The sequence below is a fragment of the Leptosomus discolor genome, chromosome 21 (assembly GCF_034619465.1).
Source record: "Leptosomus discolor isolate bLepDis1 chromosome 21, bLepDis1.hap2, whole genome shotgun sequence".
Taxonomy (NCBI): Eukaryota; Metazoa; Chordata; class Aves; order Leptosomiformes; family Leptosomidae; genus Leptosomus; species Leptosomus discolor.
The window spans coordinates 6670682-6687325 of NC_141411.1; the positions used below are offsets into that span (position 1 = coordinate 6670682).

A 16644-nucleotide genomic window follows, 5' to 3' on the forward strand; every position below is an offset into this window, starting at 1 on the left:
AAAATCCCATTTCTAAAAGATAGCCCTGTCATAGGAGCCATCTGCTCAGAGCAGGGCTTATTCTCTGGCATCTTTTCTTCTTGCAGTAACCTATTGTCTTTCAAGTGTTTTCATACATATAGAAAATCCAGCAAATTGTGTCATAAGGAAAAAAAAACCTTAAATAACTTTGCAAGCATCCCACTAATTGTTGACGAACTATATATACAGCAGTTCAGCTTCAGCAAGCTACTCTAAAGCAATAAACCTTTCTGGTTAATGCACAGCGAGCACTTCACTTGCAAAACTCGTTGCCAAAGGATATCACTGAAGCACAGGACTTAGCAGGATTTTAAAAAGGATTACACTGAACGTAGTGAAAGAACACCCCCAGCTAGGGATATATACACGGCAAAGGAATATAAAACCTCACAGTTTGTGATTCCTCTTATTATTAAGATGAGGAAATTCTAGACAGGCATTTATCAGCTGGGGATTAGGCAGAGGACGAGCGTCGATGACACTCTCCCCTCACACTCCTCCGTCTTTATTTTCAGTTCAGAGACCTTTAGAGCTGAATGTGCTTTCCTCTTTATTTAAGACTCCTCAGTTAATTTCTCCTCCATGGATTTGCCCAATTTCCCTCAAACCCAGGAAAATTAGTATAAAACCAGCCTTCAGCAAGGAGCTCCCCAGGTCTATTCCCCACTGTTGGAAAAGCCCCGTCCTCTCCTTGAATTTGGATGAGGTCCTGATGAGCTGTTTGGCAGCACAAAACATTGATCTCTCATGGTTTGAGATTTTTGCTGCCATGGAGCATTTAGCTGACGTTCCTCATGCTTTTTCATGTTCACCATAATCCCAAGCTATCGCTCCCAAGAAGGCATTGGCCAGCCCAGAGCTCATTGTCTTATATATGAAGTCATGATTTTTCCCTTTGTGTGTCACTTTATACTCCTCCAAACATCCCATGTCATTTTATCCCCAAACCCCAAGTCCCAAAAGAGCCTTCTGAACTTCTGTGTCATCAGCCTTCATCTCTGCTATGTCAAGCACAAAAGAATTACCAGCAGAGTTTGTTATCTCTCCATCGTTTCCTGTCTGCTAATTGATTATTTACCTCTACTTGGACTTTCCCTCTTAGCTGTGGCTGATCTAAAGGTCTTTGCTTCTGGAAATCCAGGAAAACTCTTATCTGCCAGGTCATCCTTATCCACAAGTTCATTGATGCCTTCAGCAAACACCAGTTGCTTTGTGAGACTAGACTTCCCTTTACAAAAGCTATTTTGGCCACTCTTGAGCTCATCACCAAATCCCAGACCAACCTGCAGGTCCATAAATCTAAAGGTGTTGAAATTAGGTAGACACCTGAGTCTGTGCAGGGAAGGGATGCTCAGGGGAACCAGTCTGACGTCTATCCAGATCCTCTCTATGCACCAGGCCGTCGTATCTGCTGTCCCAGACCCGCAACCAGGAGAGGAAAGCTATGTGCTCTTGGTCGGGGGAGCTGTGCCACAGGACTCCGCCGAGTGCAGGCAAGGCTCTAGTGTCAAACCGCACCTCTCTCCGGGTACCCGCTTTGCCCAGGGGTGGCTTTCCAGCCGCTTTGTAGCAGGGCTCTGCTGGCAGATCTGCATCTGCCTGGGGAGCTCAGGGAGGCCAGATCTTCATCTGATGCAGATCAGCAGAAGACACCCATTTATACCCACTGGACCAGTATCAGCAGGGGTTTATTTTTTCCCTTGGGAACAGTGTCCTGCATCTCATCCCGATGCAGAGCCTGTTTCTTTGGCTACAGGGCAGTGGAGAGCTTCCAGTTTCCACAACTGCGCTGTAATTAGGGCATTCCTCAACCTCGCCCCAGGGCCCAGCGGTGAACCCTCCACCTCCACCCTTTTGGCCCGTGCTGGTCCCCCAGCATCGGCCCTGGCTCAGCTCCTCCCCCGGCTCCCCAGGCTCATCCCTGCCACGCTGCAGGCGGTGGAGCAGTCAGCAGCACCATCTGCTCAGGCTTCCCCGCTGCGCTGGAGCATGAAGATCAACAGCCAGGAAAAGGGGTTTTTCACCCTTGCTCAGCTGCCATCCCACCGCTGCAGTGGTGCAACAGCTCACAAAGATCCCACCAGCAAATGCTTTAAAGATCTCTGCTCCCCGCAGCACATGGAGCTCTGCCTCCATCCCTGTGCTGGTGCTCTGCAGGTGCTGGGATGGTCCAGGGCTGTCCTTTCCCAGCTACAGTTCTTTCAGCTTTTGGAAAGGTGTGTGCAAGGCACCAGAAACTGAGAGTACAGAGATACCTCTGCTGTGCAAAGAAAGCCAGAAAGTGGCTGAGATTGGCACGTGCTTGCTAAGAAACTGAACAAAACCTGACCACAGACTTTTCTGGTTTCTGCAGGAAAGGAATAACCATTGTCCAAGCTGCCTTGCACCTAGCTAGCAGAGGGAGGTTTTTTTCATTATAATTTAACTTTTTTAAAGAAGAGAAATAGTTTAGACAAATCTTGGTTCAGAAATGCCACTGTGGTGCCCCACGGATGCTGTAGTGTCCTTCAGGGTCCCATTCTTCTCTGCAGATGGGTCTCCTCATTAAATGCCATCCCCTATGATGCTCCAGGTCTAACAATGAAGAACCATGGACATCCCCCAAAAGTGGTGTCAGTGGAAACTTTTTATGTCGTGGATAGAATAAGTGTGACTCATTGCCAGCACCTGTAGGGCAGACTACATCCCTCCTAACACATGAAATTAGTTGCAATTAATGAGAAATGCCCCCTGATGAGAGCAGTGAGTGAGAGGGCTCAGGCAAAGGAAGATGGACAAGACGGACGTACCCTGCTCACACCAAGCACCACACCCCAACCCAGCCCCGTTGCTCCCCAGGGCTACAGGACCCAGAGGGCTGCAGGAGGGGAAAATGGTGATGAGGAAACCCATTTCTTCCCATTTTATGCTGCAGGGGACACACAGGACCTGCAGTGATGACCCACGGGGTGATGGGTGGTTATGCTGTAACCCTGCCGATGTGGCGCAGTTGTCCCCAGGTCGCCTCCTGCGCAGCTGCAGCCACGGGGTTCGATCCTGCACCGGCAGCACCGCGGAGGCCACAGGGGGCCGCAGGGGGGTAATGTTTAACCTTTACCTCCAGGGACTGCAGCCTGGCATTAACCCCTGTGCGGGGCAGGGTGCTGCAGTGGTCTTCAGAGGCCGTGGGATAAACTTTACCCCTTCCCACCCCAGCATTGCCCATCACCACCAATCCTCCTCCTCTTCCTCCCTTTGCAGGTGCAGCCACCAGCTGAGCTGCAAATACACCCAGGGAAATGTCTGGGCACAGTTCAGATGTCTCTAGGCACGACTAGATTAGCAAGGAGGTCGCAGAGCATCCTAGGAAAGGAAGGGACCATTTTACAACCAACTAGGAGGGATATTTTTGAAAGGCCACGTCAAGCCATCTCTCTTATTGGTTTTGCCAGCAAAACCTTTCCAGTAGAAAATCAGTGGGTTGATGAATATTTTTTTTCTATTTGCAATTTCTTCAGCTTCCAGCGCTTTGTTTTGCTTTGCTTTGGGGACTCTGGGCTGCGATGGATCAACCTGGAGGATGGCAGGGACAGGGCTTTGCTCAGTTCAAAGAGACAGGACTGACTCGTGCAGTTCTTCTGGAAATAGACATGATTTCATGAACAACTGCTTCAGCGTCAGCTTCTCCCTCTGAGAAGAGCCTTGCAAGTCCCCCATTTGGGCTGAATTTTCAGTAAAAAGGGATTACCATAGGGTTTCCTTCTAATTCAGAGAGAAGAAATTGAGGTCACTGTCACCTAGGAGGGAAGCAACAGTGGCACTGCAGAGCTGGCCTGGTGAAAGGGAAGCCAGGCGCATCGTGGGATGAAAGGCTCAACCTGCCTCTTTTACCAAGGGGAGAGCTGGGCTCCCAGCTGGCCCAGAGCCACAGAAGCAGCTCCAGAGCAGAGGTGGAGGAGAAGGCTTGGCTCCCAGACCCCCAATCCAACCAGAAGAGCCTCGTTCTCAGGGCGATCAGCTGCATTTTCCCCTCTAGATTCAATCCCTGTAAAGAGATGGGGGTTTTCCATGTTTCTAATAAAGCTGAAATCCATAAAACTTTGTTTTCCTGTGACCAACAAATGTGGTTTTCCATCAGAGAAGGATGAAAGCAGGACATGGTGACTGGGGAGTGTCATACTTTGTAAAAGTAGGGGAACTTGCAGATCGAAGAGCTCTGGGGTTGGGTTTTTCTCTCCCCGCCCCCCCAGTCTAAAACACAAGGCAGACATGCAAAGTCACCGGTAGCCTACAATGGTAGGCTGCATGTGGGCTCTGGGACCTTGCTGAGCCCACCCCGGCTGGCTCTTACTGTGGCTGCAGAGACGTGCTGGTGAGCCCTCGGGTTTTGCTCTGCAGCAGTTTCGGGTGTCTGGGTGCACAGGATGTGACAACAAGCTGGGTGCAGGCGCACGCTGGCTGCCGAGCATCGACCAGAACCTGGTCCCACAGCACCCAGCACCCATATTGCCTTTCATCTCACTGCCACCCCTCTCCACCCCACAAACACCACCCCCTTTTTTTTTTTAATTACCAAATTATCATAATTGCATTAAGCTCTGAGCAACTGTTCTTGACCCAGACGTAGCTTGTCATTTTCTGCTTCTGTTCCAAGTCTGAAGAAGGTTTTGTTTCCGTGAAACCTCTCTTGCATTTTCCAGCTATACCAGTTGGTCAGGTAACAGTTATTACCTCTCCCTACACACCTTTCTTCCTCTGCCAGGATCACTGCCGAGTGTGTGAGTTCCCTCCGGGGATAGCGTGCGCAGCGAGATCCCAGGACACTGCCTCAGCCCAGCTCCCGCTTGGGCTGGAAGCTCAAAGGGGCGAGATTGTAGCCAAAACCTCTCACCTCCAGTGGTGGGGCAGGTTGCTGGGCCGTGGCAGGATCCTGGGATCTTGCCACGCATGATCTCCGATCACCTCCAAGAGCAGTCACTTGGATTGGCCAAGACGGAGACTCGCTTCCCAGGGCTGCGCCTGCTGGGAGCCCGTCCCGAGGTGCGCAGGGTGAGGACAAGTGGCCAGCGAGTCCTGGCGCCATGCTAGGCTGCGGCTGCTGTGCCAAATTAAGCTCGGAAAGGAAAAAAATGGGTGGAAAAGGCTCTGTGTGCCGTGCAACTTCTCCGGTCATGCAGGGGGTGGTCCTGGCCCCAGTCAGTGGGATGCTGGTGGGGATGGAGGGTCAGGTGGAAAGACAAAGACTGAGCATCTGTGCTAGCTAAGGGAGCAAGTGTGTATTTTCCAGCTGACAGCCACCGCTCATCTAACCCTAATTTTGCAAAAAGTTTTCATATTGAGTCTTGAATTCTCTGTTAAAGAGCTGCTGTGCGTTGTGGCAGCCCAACTGCTAATGGCCACGCTAGAAATAAGTGTTCCCACCAGTCACCATCTGCCCTAACCCTCTTTGCCCAGGGACAAAAGTAAGTGGTTCAGCTCAGTGTCCTTGAATTGGCCAAAGGGGGGGCCATGTGAAACCCGAAGGAATCCAGTTGTCCTGCCAGTTTGAAGCCCAAACCCAACCCCACCTCCCTGCGATGGCTCTCGCTCGCTTGCACTGCTGGCCACCGAGCTATCCAAGTCTGCTGGAGAAAGTCCTGCAAGAACCAACTGCATGGGGCCACCTTTTCTATCCTTAAAGAAATGTGATGTTTTTCTGGGGAGAATGAGCTCTGTTGGAGACCACACACCTTTTGGTGCTGTTCCTTCCAGCCCTGGGGCCTGTCTGGGGACCTGCACTTTGCTCCGAGTTTATAGCATTTTCTGTACTTTACAAGCTCACAGGGACAGGGGTGCTGCAAAACACTCACGGAGTGGCACAGGTTTGAAATCGTGGATTCTGCAATTCCTCTGAATACCCTGGGGACACAGACAAGGCACTGCTACAATCACCACGAGCACCCTGTGGGGGCCGAGCCTCAGCATCTCCTGCGGGGCAACCAGGCAGAAGACCCAATTTCGTTCGAATTCTCCTCAGTTCTCCCCTCCAGCCCTGCTCTGGGGTGGAGCTGGCACATTCCCAGCTGCTTGCACCGAACCAGCTGCGGGCTGTGGGGCTGTGACATAGAACATGGTAGGACTGGTGGGGAAGCACGATCTGTTTGGCCTGAAAGATGGATTCATCCCATGCTGTCCTGAAACATTGCTTGAATTAAGCCTGCAAATGGGGCTGCCCCAATTCCCACAGCTCCAGTGCCTGTGATGGGGCAGCCAGGGGGAGAGTTGGTGTCTGGGTGAGCAAGCTCTGAAGGTTTTTCCAAAACCAGGGCAGAAGGAGGGGTGGGGGAACCACCAGACAGCCATCTCCAGAGACCCAAGCCTTGCTGCTTGGGAGGCTGCTGCGCTGTTGGAGCCCAGCAAGGGCTGCAGTGCATGGGAGGGGAGAGGGGTGGCCCGAGCGTGGAGCAGGGGTGGTCTCAGCAGAGCTGGCGGGGCACCAGGGAACAGCCTAGGGGCTGGAAGAGATAAGCCCAAAGCAAGTCTGATCCCAAGGCATGCTTCTGGCCTGAGTGCTGGCACGGGAACATTGCAGGGCGGCAGGAAAGGATCATGGTGTCTTCCCCACTGGGCTGTGGACCAGCACCTGCCCCTGGCCAATGCTCCCACAGTGACAAGCCCACGCAGTGCTCTGCCTGGGACATCGTCCTTTAATACACGTGCAGCCGCACGGGTACATCTCAGGCTGCACCCGCTGGAGGATGGGGGAGTGGGAGGACCAGCAGCCATCTCTGGGTCCTCTGTGCAGTGGTGGGAGGGGAGGGATGGACAGTGGCTCCTTGGAGACAGCACGGCCTGAGCAGGTGATACCAGGGAGCTGCAGTGCTGGGGCTGTGCAGGAGCGGGGCTGATGGCAGTGCTGAAAGAAAGAAGCTCAGATCTCCTTCCCACACAGTTATCCACGTGCTTCAGCTCAGTGGTGAATTCAGGGTAAGGGTGTAAAGAGCACAGAGGGGCAGCAAGGGAAAGGGAGGCAGGCAGCAGGGATGGGGAGTCTCTTCTTCCCAATGCTCCTGTGGGAAAGAAACAAAGCAGATCAGTGGGGCAGAAGAGGAGTTTTTGGGCTTTTTCAGCAGCCCAAAGCTGGTGCCAGCGATGCCCATGCTGTGCAGGGTGAGTGTGGTGTGGGCAGCAGACCCTGGAGAGTCAGGGAGGGCAAGCTGGGAGATGAGGACAGCTGCTGGCAGGGGCTCCATGGCAGGGATGTGCGGGACAGGGACCAGTCCCAAGTGTTGGGTGGGAGATGGGGCATGTGATACCTTTTTCTGTAACGAGTGGGTGCAGTTTCTGCGTTTGCCTGGCCACAAGCAGAGAGCAGGGATGCTGTAGGGAGCACAGGGCATTGCAGGGGAAGAAGGACCAGTCCCCTACCTCTCACTGGCCCGTGGGGGACTTGGCAGCATCGAACATCTTCTTTCGCCCCTCCATCCCTGACATGGCCTCCACGTTCTTGCGCCAGTCGCCCACTTCCACGGGGCGCTCCTGCCGGGATGGATAGGGATGGGGGTTGCAATGGCCGTGTGACAGGGCGGCCAGCAGCCCCACACTGCAGACCCCATTGCACAGAGCCCTCGGCCCCGGCGCGCAAGCACCAGCGGGGAAGGCAGCTGCCCTCTCCAGCTCCCCTCGCCCTTGGAGCCAGGAGAGTCCCTGCACATGGACTGACTGGTCTGATCTCCACAGGGAGGTCTGGATTCATGTGGATAGCCCACCAAAGCCTGGCTAAGTTGCATTAATGCACTAGAAGGCACAAAAATCCCAGAAAATTTCTTTAGGAAGAAGAAACCAGCACATGGGACTTACTCCGGATTTATACCAGCACATCAGGGCAAATGCAAGAAAAACCACTTTCTGCATAGACCTCGCAGCCCACATAAAACTTATCTCCACCTTCTCTGAGCTTTTGGAGGGGACTGGGATTGCTGGTGTGACAGTGAGAGCCTGGCAGCTTCTTCCAGAATAGAAAGGGGAGATGACAGCAGATCTGGGAACATGCCCAGGTGTCTGCTCTGCCAACCCACAAGCATTCATAGATTACAACTATGCCCCAAAATCATCTCACGACATCTAAAATAAACTCAGATCTATTCACCACCTGGTGTTGAGGACTGTAAACACAGTTTTCTGTTCAAAGGATTGAAAATGTGCTATACTAGCAACGGGGAGGGAAAAAGGGAAAATTAATTGAAAATCTGCTGAGCTGGGACCAAAGGGTAAAACCCCTTTGGGCAGAGGCCCTAGGAAAGCAGCACAACTCTTGCCATTGGGGTGCCTGCACCCCCAGGAACATTTGGGCATCACTCTGTGTCTCTGGTATTGAGACTTTCCCTTCCCACATCTCTGCACAGCCAGTGTGAACTGGGCTGTTTTTCTCAGGCCAAGCGTGCTTGCTGGGCTTGCCCTGTCATATCTAATCTGGGTCTGGGAGTTTCCTGGGTGTTTCCTGGGCATGACCACACCAAATAGGAGCTCTTCTGGGTCCCTAGAAGACCAGAGACCAAACGCTCTGTGAGTACAGCTCAATAGACATGCCAAGGGGGCCCCAGCTGAAAGACCCCCACATGCTCTGTGAGGGAAGAGCATCGTGGATGGAGCCCGAAGTCTCACTTGTTATCATCCACCGGTTACCTGGCTGTCAAACTGCTGCCACGTGGTCCTACAACATCCTGCAACGGGCAGTGGCTCACAAGGACTGCCCCGTGCTATTTCTGAGGCTTACAGGGGATGAGCCCAACCCACGCAGGTTTCACAGGGGACCTTGGAGAAGGGCTAAGGCATCCCTAGGGGGTGTCTCCATCTCTGTCCTATAGAAGAGTCACCCACCTTCTCTGTATCCTCCTTCTTGACAGACTTCAGGTTGGCTCTCAGATCCATGGACACCTTGTGCTTGGAGCCCAGCAGAGCCCTCAGCATGGCATCGGCGGAGACACGGACTCGCCGCAGGGGGGGTCGCTTGAACTTTCCTCGGAGATCAAGCACTTTGATTTTCAGATCTTTGATCTGCAGGTTGAGGAAAGGAGGAGGAGTGGGAGGTCATCGCATGGCTGCCTTGTACAAAAGGCTCCTGTGTGAAGCAGGAGTCTCTGCCGACACCAAGACGCAGAGGGGTCTGTGCCTCTCCTGCAGCCGTGAGGACCATCTTCTCCAAGGTACTGTCCACCTGAGCACAGAGCTGTTGTCATTGCCTTGTCCCAGCCTGCTCAGATGGCAGCCATACCATGAGAAGGAGCTCTCAGACCCACAAAGGGTGACCAGGAGAGCGAGGAGGTTACCTGTGGACCCAGTGGACAGTTTGAGTTCCCTAAGGCAGAGATGAACCTTGTGCTGAGAGACACCTTACAGAGCAAATACCAACCCTTAGATAATCCTGGTACATGTCCCACATCCAGGCTCAGCCCAGTGCATGACAGACCTCCATCGAGACCCAAGTTACCATCAGGAATGGAGTCAATGTTGAAGAAAACAACCCATCCTGCCTCCTACCTCCCGAGTGTTATGGTTGCATTTCGCTTCGATGTCATATCTCTCTTCATCCACAATTTCAACCTTCTCGTGCAGCTCCCTGCACAAGTCCTGGGGGCCAAGCACAGCAGGAGAGCAGTGAGCGATACCACTCCATGCTCCCAAGGAGCTCGCTCCACCCTCGGACCTGAGAAATACCTGGAGCTGGCTCAAGGAAAGCCCACTGGTGCGCAATGGTGTGATCCGCTCAGACAGGTATCTTTCCTTCTCTGCCTGCTTGTCCACGATCTCCTGATCCCACTCCTCCTTTGCTTTTGCCAGCATCAAACTCTACAAGCACAAGCAAATGGCAGAAGCTCCAGACAGGCTCCTCTGTTTCCCCTGAGCCTCCTTGCGCAATATCTGTAGGATGGGACAGCCCTGTCTCCCTCCCAAACCTCCTCCCTGCTGTAGTTGTCCTCCCAAAATCACTGTGCTGCTGCAACACACATCAAAAAATCCCTACGCCTTTTGAGTGGTGACCCTGAAGGCAGGGGGAACAGCACGGCCAGAGGCAGCGCGGGGCTGCGGTGGCGGTGGCCCCGATGGATGCCGACGTTGGCATTTTCTTTGCATGGCTTTGCTCTGCTGTGGCAGTCAATGATTTTCCCCAGCCACAGCCCGGGGAGCTCCCAAGCTTGTGCTGCAGAGCTGCTGGTGCACAAACACAAGGGCTGTGGCTTTAGCGCTGAAGGCATCAGAGTCTCTCCCCACCTTAGTAGAGTGGAGGTGAGGGCAGGTTTGTTTGGTGCATGGACCACAAAGCCCACATGAGGGAGGATTTTTGAGAAGACAAGAGGTGGGAACGGGAGATGCTCCCCAAGGCCCATACTCCTCCCGTTCCTCATCACTGTCCCACCGACCACGCACTTCAACCCTGGCTCCTTTTCCCCAGCAAGACAAACCCCAGGGGGTTTCCAACCCTCAGGACTCACCTTTAACAAGAGTTTGCGTGAGGCTGTGATCTTGGATTTTCTCTAGGGGAAAGGGGAGGAGAAAAAAAAAACAAACCTTTGAGAACAATCTCACAGCAAATGCAGAGTAGCATTGAGATGGGCCCTGAAAGAAAAGGCACTTACCTCCCTGCAGCAGGCGTGCGTTCAGGAAGGAGCAATAAGGAACAAGAGAAGAGAACAGGGCATCAGCGAGTAAGAGTTAAAAAGAGGTGAGAGTCAAGAAACGCATCTCATGTGATTGCAGTTGGTTTCCTTATTTCTGTATCTAATAGTTGCCACCTGCAAGTGAGCCAGGTCTGAGACAACGGTGCTCTCTGGAAACGCAGTGGGTGCTCAGGGCCACTGCCTAGAAAGCCAAAATGCCACTCAAATGTGGCACGCGAGCTTCCACAGTCCCCATTGTGACAGCCCCAGCTCGGTTCCTGTGGTTGGGGCCACCACACCCCCATGCATGCACTCCCCGCGCAGCTGGGGGCTGGCACGCAGGATGCTTGGATCCTGTGCAGGTTTGCAGGGCTGGGGCATCTCCATGTCCTTGCTTGATGAAAGCCTTGCACAGAGGTTTCTCCCTTCTGCTCACACCGGGGAACATGTTGTATTTGTACGATGTGCTACGAAGCGCCTCATGGCAAAGTGAGTGGTGCTGCCCACCTTGGATCCCTATTCTGTGATTTAGGAAAGCTCCACGGTTTGAAGCAGGACATTGAAATCACTAACAATTTTTATTTAAAGATAATTTTTGCAAGGGCTATGGCACAGAGGTCTTGATCACAGGTTGATCTCCCAGCCGAACCCCTCCAAAAAAGGACAAGCTCAGCCGGCACAAGCAGCCAGGCGAGGATTTAGTGAAATATGAGAGAAACTCGTACTACTTACGGCTCTGGCATTGTGGTGGCGTGCTGTTCACCTGTAAAACAAAATGGGAAAGAAGCTGAAACAGAGAAGCAAATCCCAAATCCACCCAAACCCAGCAAGCAATGGCAGGATGCTCCTGAGGTCCGGTGCTGCCCCGTGCTGTCAGCAGAGGGAAGCGACTCTGCAGCCTCGCCATCCCGCTGTGAAACACCAAGAGGAACTGCTCAGCTCCGAGGAAAATTTATTTCAGGCAAGTTCCAACCTGCCTCCAGCCGGCCCTGCAGGACTTGGTCTCCTGCTCCTCGGGGGTTTTCCCAAGCACCAAGCTGCTCCCCCGCCGGCTGCATCACCCACCCCAGCCTGGGGCGAGGGGCCATAGGCGAGCGTGGCTGCAAAGCTCAGGAGAAACGGGGTGCCTCGGGGCCCCCCGCACTGCATCGGCTTGGCAAGTCGCATCCCACAGCTCCCCGTGGGCAACCAGGAGGATGGTGGAGCCAAAACCTATCTTGGGAGTGACGGGGCAAGGGGCAACAAGTCACAGCCAAGTGGCAGAGCAGATTCCTTCAGCAGCCACATCCCTGGTGAAAAGCTCAAGGTTTCATATTTTAAATTTGCTTGGTAATCCTATGCCCTGGCAGCTGCTTTGCACTGCCTCGCTAGCTTCCCCAGCACTGCCTCTTACACTTCCCTCTCTTGCCAAGAAGCCGGGGCACTGTGTAAGCCTGAGTAGCAGAAAAATGTGTCAGAAAATGCCAATGAATTTATTTTTCTTCTCTTTCCAACCAGGAGTAACAAACTGTTGCCATACTTCAGAAAGAAGAAGCGTTTCCCAGTGGTGGGTTTAGTTCTTTTCCTTAGAACTGAAATGGCAAAGCTGGGATTTTTTGCCTTGATGTCTTTGCGTCCCCCTAAATTTTGAAACTGTTCTAAACCCCAAAGGCTCCTGCTGGGGGAAAGAAAAAGGAACAATTCTGGTCTCAAACAGCTGCTCCCAGGTGCGCGTGGAGCCTGTGCCAAGCAAATCTCACTGCACCTCCTGGCTCCGTCTGCTTGTCCCTGTCCCTTCCTTGTGCCCCCACTGCCTGGGGGAAATATCACAAAATCCCAGAAGGAATCATCTCCCCCAGGGCCTGCCAGATCCCTGGATTTACAAGGAAAAATCCCTAGAACAGGGGTTTTTTTCTCCCAAAAGCCACATCAGCCAGATGCAGCCAGAGCCACAGATTTCATGCTGGTTTGGAGATTTTTGGTGATACAGCAAACACCCCACAGGACATTCAGGGAAGGCGGCTCCTTTTGCCTGGCATTGGTGCATTGAGCAGGTCAGGTCCCTGCTGCTCCCCCCAATTTATTTCGGGGAAGGCAGAAAAGCCTTTGGCTCTCTGGAGGTGAGCAAGGGCTGGCCTCTCAGCGTGTCCAGTGTTGCCCATCGGAGCAAAGCCTGGCGTCCCTAGAAGGTGGGACCCACACCACACCTCAGGCTGACGACCTCTACCAAGGTCAATCAGTTTTTAGGGCCAGATAGTTCTAAATTGGCTTCTGTGAGGACAGCCGGAACTCAGCTGTGCCGGTAAGACATCCCCAGCAATCTTGTGCAGTGACTTTTGGGCTCCAGCTGGATCTGGAGCATCCACAAGAGACTTTGCTCTCTGACGGGGATGAGAGGATCTGCATTGTTTGCATGTCCCCAGCTGCAAAAACTTAAAAAGCTTATTAAACCATCAGACCACAGAAATCCTTAAAAGAAATAACCCCATAAATCCAAACACAGTCGTTCCTGACATCCTCCCCCGTCCCAGGGGGCCGGAGACACACCACGAACACATGCCCAGCTAACACGATGCCATACACTGCTCTCACTCTTGAACCTCACCTCCCTGATCACACAAGTGACTGTGAGCAAATGCTCCCCAAAAAACTCCTCTTTTTGCCAGTTTTCATAAAAATTAAGCGAATCTCAGCTCCAAAGCCCGGCTGGGTATTTTAGCAGTATCTCTCCCCACTGCACTCTCACCGATCCTTCTCTCCAAGAGCAGAGAAAATGTCTGAGCAACCTCAGTCAGGGGGAGAAATTCAGACAAATTCATCTGCGGGGGGGGGGGGGGGGGGGGGGGGGGCTCCTCTCTGTCACCACTAGCACCCCCAGGGAGCCACAGGTGGGGGCATGCCCGGGGCAGCGCCTTACCTCGGGGCTGTGCAGGAGGGACGTGATGCTTGGCCTCCGGAGAGCCGCACACTGCCGGGGGCCGGCGGCGGAGGGGGAGTATGAAATCGCAGCCTGCCTGCAAGTGGTCGGTAAAAATAGCACAAATCCCCTCTTGCGTGCACACGTTTGCTGCGAGCCCTGGTGCCCCGTGACGTGCTGCACACACCTGGGGCACCGTCCCGAACACGGGGCGACACACACTCATCACCCGCGCGCGTTAGTGCCCCCGTGCTTTATCACACCCGTGACCCCCACGGGATTTGGTGAATCCCTGAGCCGTTGGCGTGCAAATCACCCCAGCCCAGCCTGCACTCGCTGCCCGGCGCCTCACTCACACGCGTGTTGGGTGTGAGCAGACGTGCCGGGTCAGGCTGCCCGTGGTGCGATGGCAATGCCTCTGCAGACGGGGTGTATTCTTCACGGCCTGCCTGCCTTGCTCCTCTCTGATGTAAACCAGCAACAGAGATGCTGGAAAAGCCCTGAGTCTGCAGAGGCAGAAACCATAAGCTAAAACCCTGCAGTGCCTTTTCTTTGCAGAAAATCTCCTGAATTTTTTTTCTCTCTTTTTTTTTTTTTTCTTTCTTTTCTTTTTTCCTTTCATTTCTTTTCTTTTTTTCTCTCAGAAAGTCTCTGAAGCAGCGGGGGAGGGATGGGAGCAGCCTGGTGAGCTGATGTGGTGCTGACCCCCCACACACAATGGTGCCCACACACTCTGCACCGCTGCAAGCACAGGCTGATGTCCCCACGGGCGCGCTGGCTGAGGGGCCTCCCTGGAGCTGCCGGAGCAGGAGGGCAGAACCACTGGGCCAGGACAGGGTGGGGTAAAACAGCAAAAGTGGGGTTACAGCGTCAGGGCAAGTGACCGGTTGGGACCAAGGATGGGGCAGTTTCCTCTTTGGGGAGCAGGACCGTCCCGACTCACCCAGCACAGTACAGTGGGTCAGGATGCTCAAGCAACTTCCATCCCCTCACAAGCCCTGATGTTTTCCACGTTAAATTCCTGAAAAGGAGCAAAAAACCTTCTCTCTCACCCCCCTGCACCCTGAAAAACCCCTTGCCCAGTGTCCTCGCGCCGCAGAGGACCACAGAGGCAGGTGACACCTGTTCCCTGCGATATTTTTAGGGGCAAGTTTAGGAGCAAACAATTCCCAGCGTGCAGCCCAGCAGGGACAATGCCCGGTATTTTAATCCTGAGGCTATTATGGTCACAGAGGGACACGCAGCTGCATGCGCAGGGTAGCTCCCATGGTGGGAAGCAAAGGCAGCCCCCACTGTCCTGCAGCACAGGGGATGCATGGCCACCTTCCCGGGCTCCTTGCCCCCTGCCTGCACACCAAGGGAGGAGCTGTGCCCTGGTGGGGGGCGACGCAGCAGCCCCCAAGCTGGTGCGAGGCCGGTGATGGTGACAGCGGCAATGGCAGTGGCAGTCCCGTCCTTGTTCTGCCTGCACTAGTCCAGTCCCAGCAAGCACAGGAGAACCCCCTCCTGCGCCCACCCTCCTTGGGGGCCCCTCCAAGGACCTTTCCCCTTCCCCTGCTCCAAGCACCAGTGCAGCGGATCTGCTCCCAGCCACCGAGGAGGAGGCTTTATACCAGCCCCGTTAGACCTTTATAAGGCAAAAGCCCCCGCGGGGCCATGCCTCCAGCATCTTTCCTCCCGGCTGCCTTGGGATTGTTTTCCGAGCACAGAGGAGCCAAAATTAGCCGGTGACAAAGGCGCTGCATTCCCCGCAGCTGTGTCCCAGGGACCCGACCAGCTCCCGCTGCCTGGGGGACTGGGGCTGCTTCGGATGCCATTTGCTCCAGTCTCAGGTTTCGTCCTCTGCTGGGACCCGGAGCGAGGAGGAGGAAAGGGCAGACAAGGGATGGGGTAGCAGGACCCCTCAATTAGGGGCCTCAGCATCAGTTTCAAAGCCTTAGCATTGCCAGGGGGGGCCAACAGCAGAAGGACTGGCAGGAGCACAGGATCTCCCCGTCCCTTCTCTCCAGATGACATAACGAGGACATTTTGGGTCCCCATCCCTGGCTCGCAAACCACAATGAGGTGCCTCAAGATAAGGGCCTTTATTAGGTACCGCCTGAGGTTGTGGGCACCCCTCTGAGCCGCTGGCAGGTAGGAAGGGGACAGGCTGGGCATCTATGGGGCAGACCAGTTCTGAGGCCAAATTAAAAGCAAAATAATATCCCTCCCATTTCTGGGAGCCACAGATTCAAACCACCAAGGGGATGGATGCCAAGAGAAAATTCCCAGAGCGCTGTATGGGGAGGTCAGACCCACCCAGGACCAAGTCCTCAGGGACAGCCTGCTTGCCCTTAAGCGTCCCAGTGGTCCTACAGGTCATCTGTACTTGGTCTCTGACGAGTGGACAACCTTGCATGTGTTTAGATGGACGTGGGCAGTTTTCCTCTCCCTTTGGACATGCGGAATCCCTGGAGAGTGCTAGCTCTTCCTCATCATTGGGAATCAGCCCCACAGGCATGGCAGGGGCTACCACAGCTGCCTCTGGGAGGTCACAATGGTCCCTGGCTCCTTAAGATGTTGGGGCTCCAAATTCAAAGGTCTCTGATTGTCCCATATGAAGTCTATTTCCCTGAAGAAGCAGACTTACAGCCCTGGAGCCATCCAACCCATCCTGTCCTCACCCTCTTCCAAGCATCGTCCTTCTTTTGTCAACCCTGATGGCATTCACAAAGACAACAGTCTTCCCAGGGCACCCAGGACAGACTTAGAAACACCAGCTGAGCCTCTGTTGTCCTTTGGGGCCTCACCCTCCAAACATGTCCGCTCCTTTGCTGCCATGCGTAGAGCCAGCCCCAAATGCCAGGGTGGATGGCAGGACCCCACCAGCTGCCTCAGGTTTCTCCCTGGGATGGAGGATGCCCCACAGACTCACCACAGGGTGGGAGAAGTTTTTCCCTCTGTGGAACAGCTCAGAGACACAGGGACACTGAGGTGACCTCCTGCAAGTAAAGTGCCTGCGAGGTTGCAGGACTGCAGTGTCCCATTTCAATGAAGTGGTGAGGGTCCATGTGACTCGTCCTGATGAAACAGTCCCTGCCTGGCTGTTTCTTCTGCAGATCATCCAGCAGC

General features: G+C 54.0%; 1 protein-coding gene across 2 annotated transcripts; it reads right to left on the reverse strand.

Annotated features, from left to right (window-relative positions):
* Positions 1-7410: 7410 nt before the first annotated feature.
* On the reverse strand, positions 7411-14104 carry TNNI1 (troponin I1, slow skeletal type). 2 transcript variants are annotated; one of them, XM_086476608.1, is made up of 5 exons: positions 14069-14104; positions 9697-9828; positions 9520-9609; positions 8860-9036; positions 7411-7518 (listed from the first exon to the last, which is right to left on the reverse strand). In XM_086476608.1, the coding sequence occupies exons 2-5, from the start codon at positions 9820-9822 to the stop codon at positions 7411-7413; spliced, it is 501 nt and encodes a 166-aa protein (XP_086332734.1). In that variant the 5' UTR covers positions 9823-9828; positions 14069-14104. The 2 variants fall into 2 exon arrangements, with proteins under 2 accessions (XP_086332734.1, XP_009949194.1); XM_009950892.2 differs by lacking the exon at positions 14069-14104 and adding an exon at positions 10473-10508.
* Positions 14105-16644: the final 2540 nt, after the last annotated feature.

Bases quoted from the DNA above. Each gene is read 5' to 3' on its own strand.
- TNNI1 (XM_086476608.1), bottom strand. From the start codon at position 9,822: ATGCTGGCAAAAGCAAAGGAGGAGTGGGATCAGGAGATCGTGGACAAG. The intron at 9,610-9,696 runs GTATTTCTCAGG...CTTGGCCCCCAG, and splicing joins TTTCCTTGAGCCAGCTCCAG to GACTTGTGCAGGGAGCTGCA. The intron at 9,037-9,519 runs GTAGGAGGCAGG...CTCAACCTGCAG, and splicing joins GCAACCATAACACTCGGGAG to ATCAAAGATCTGAAAATCAA.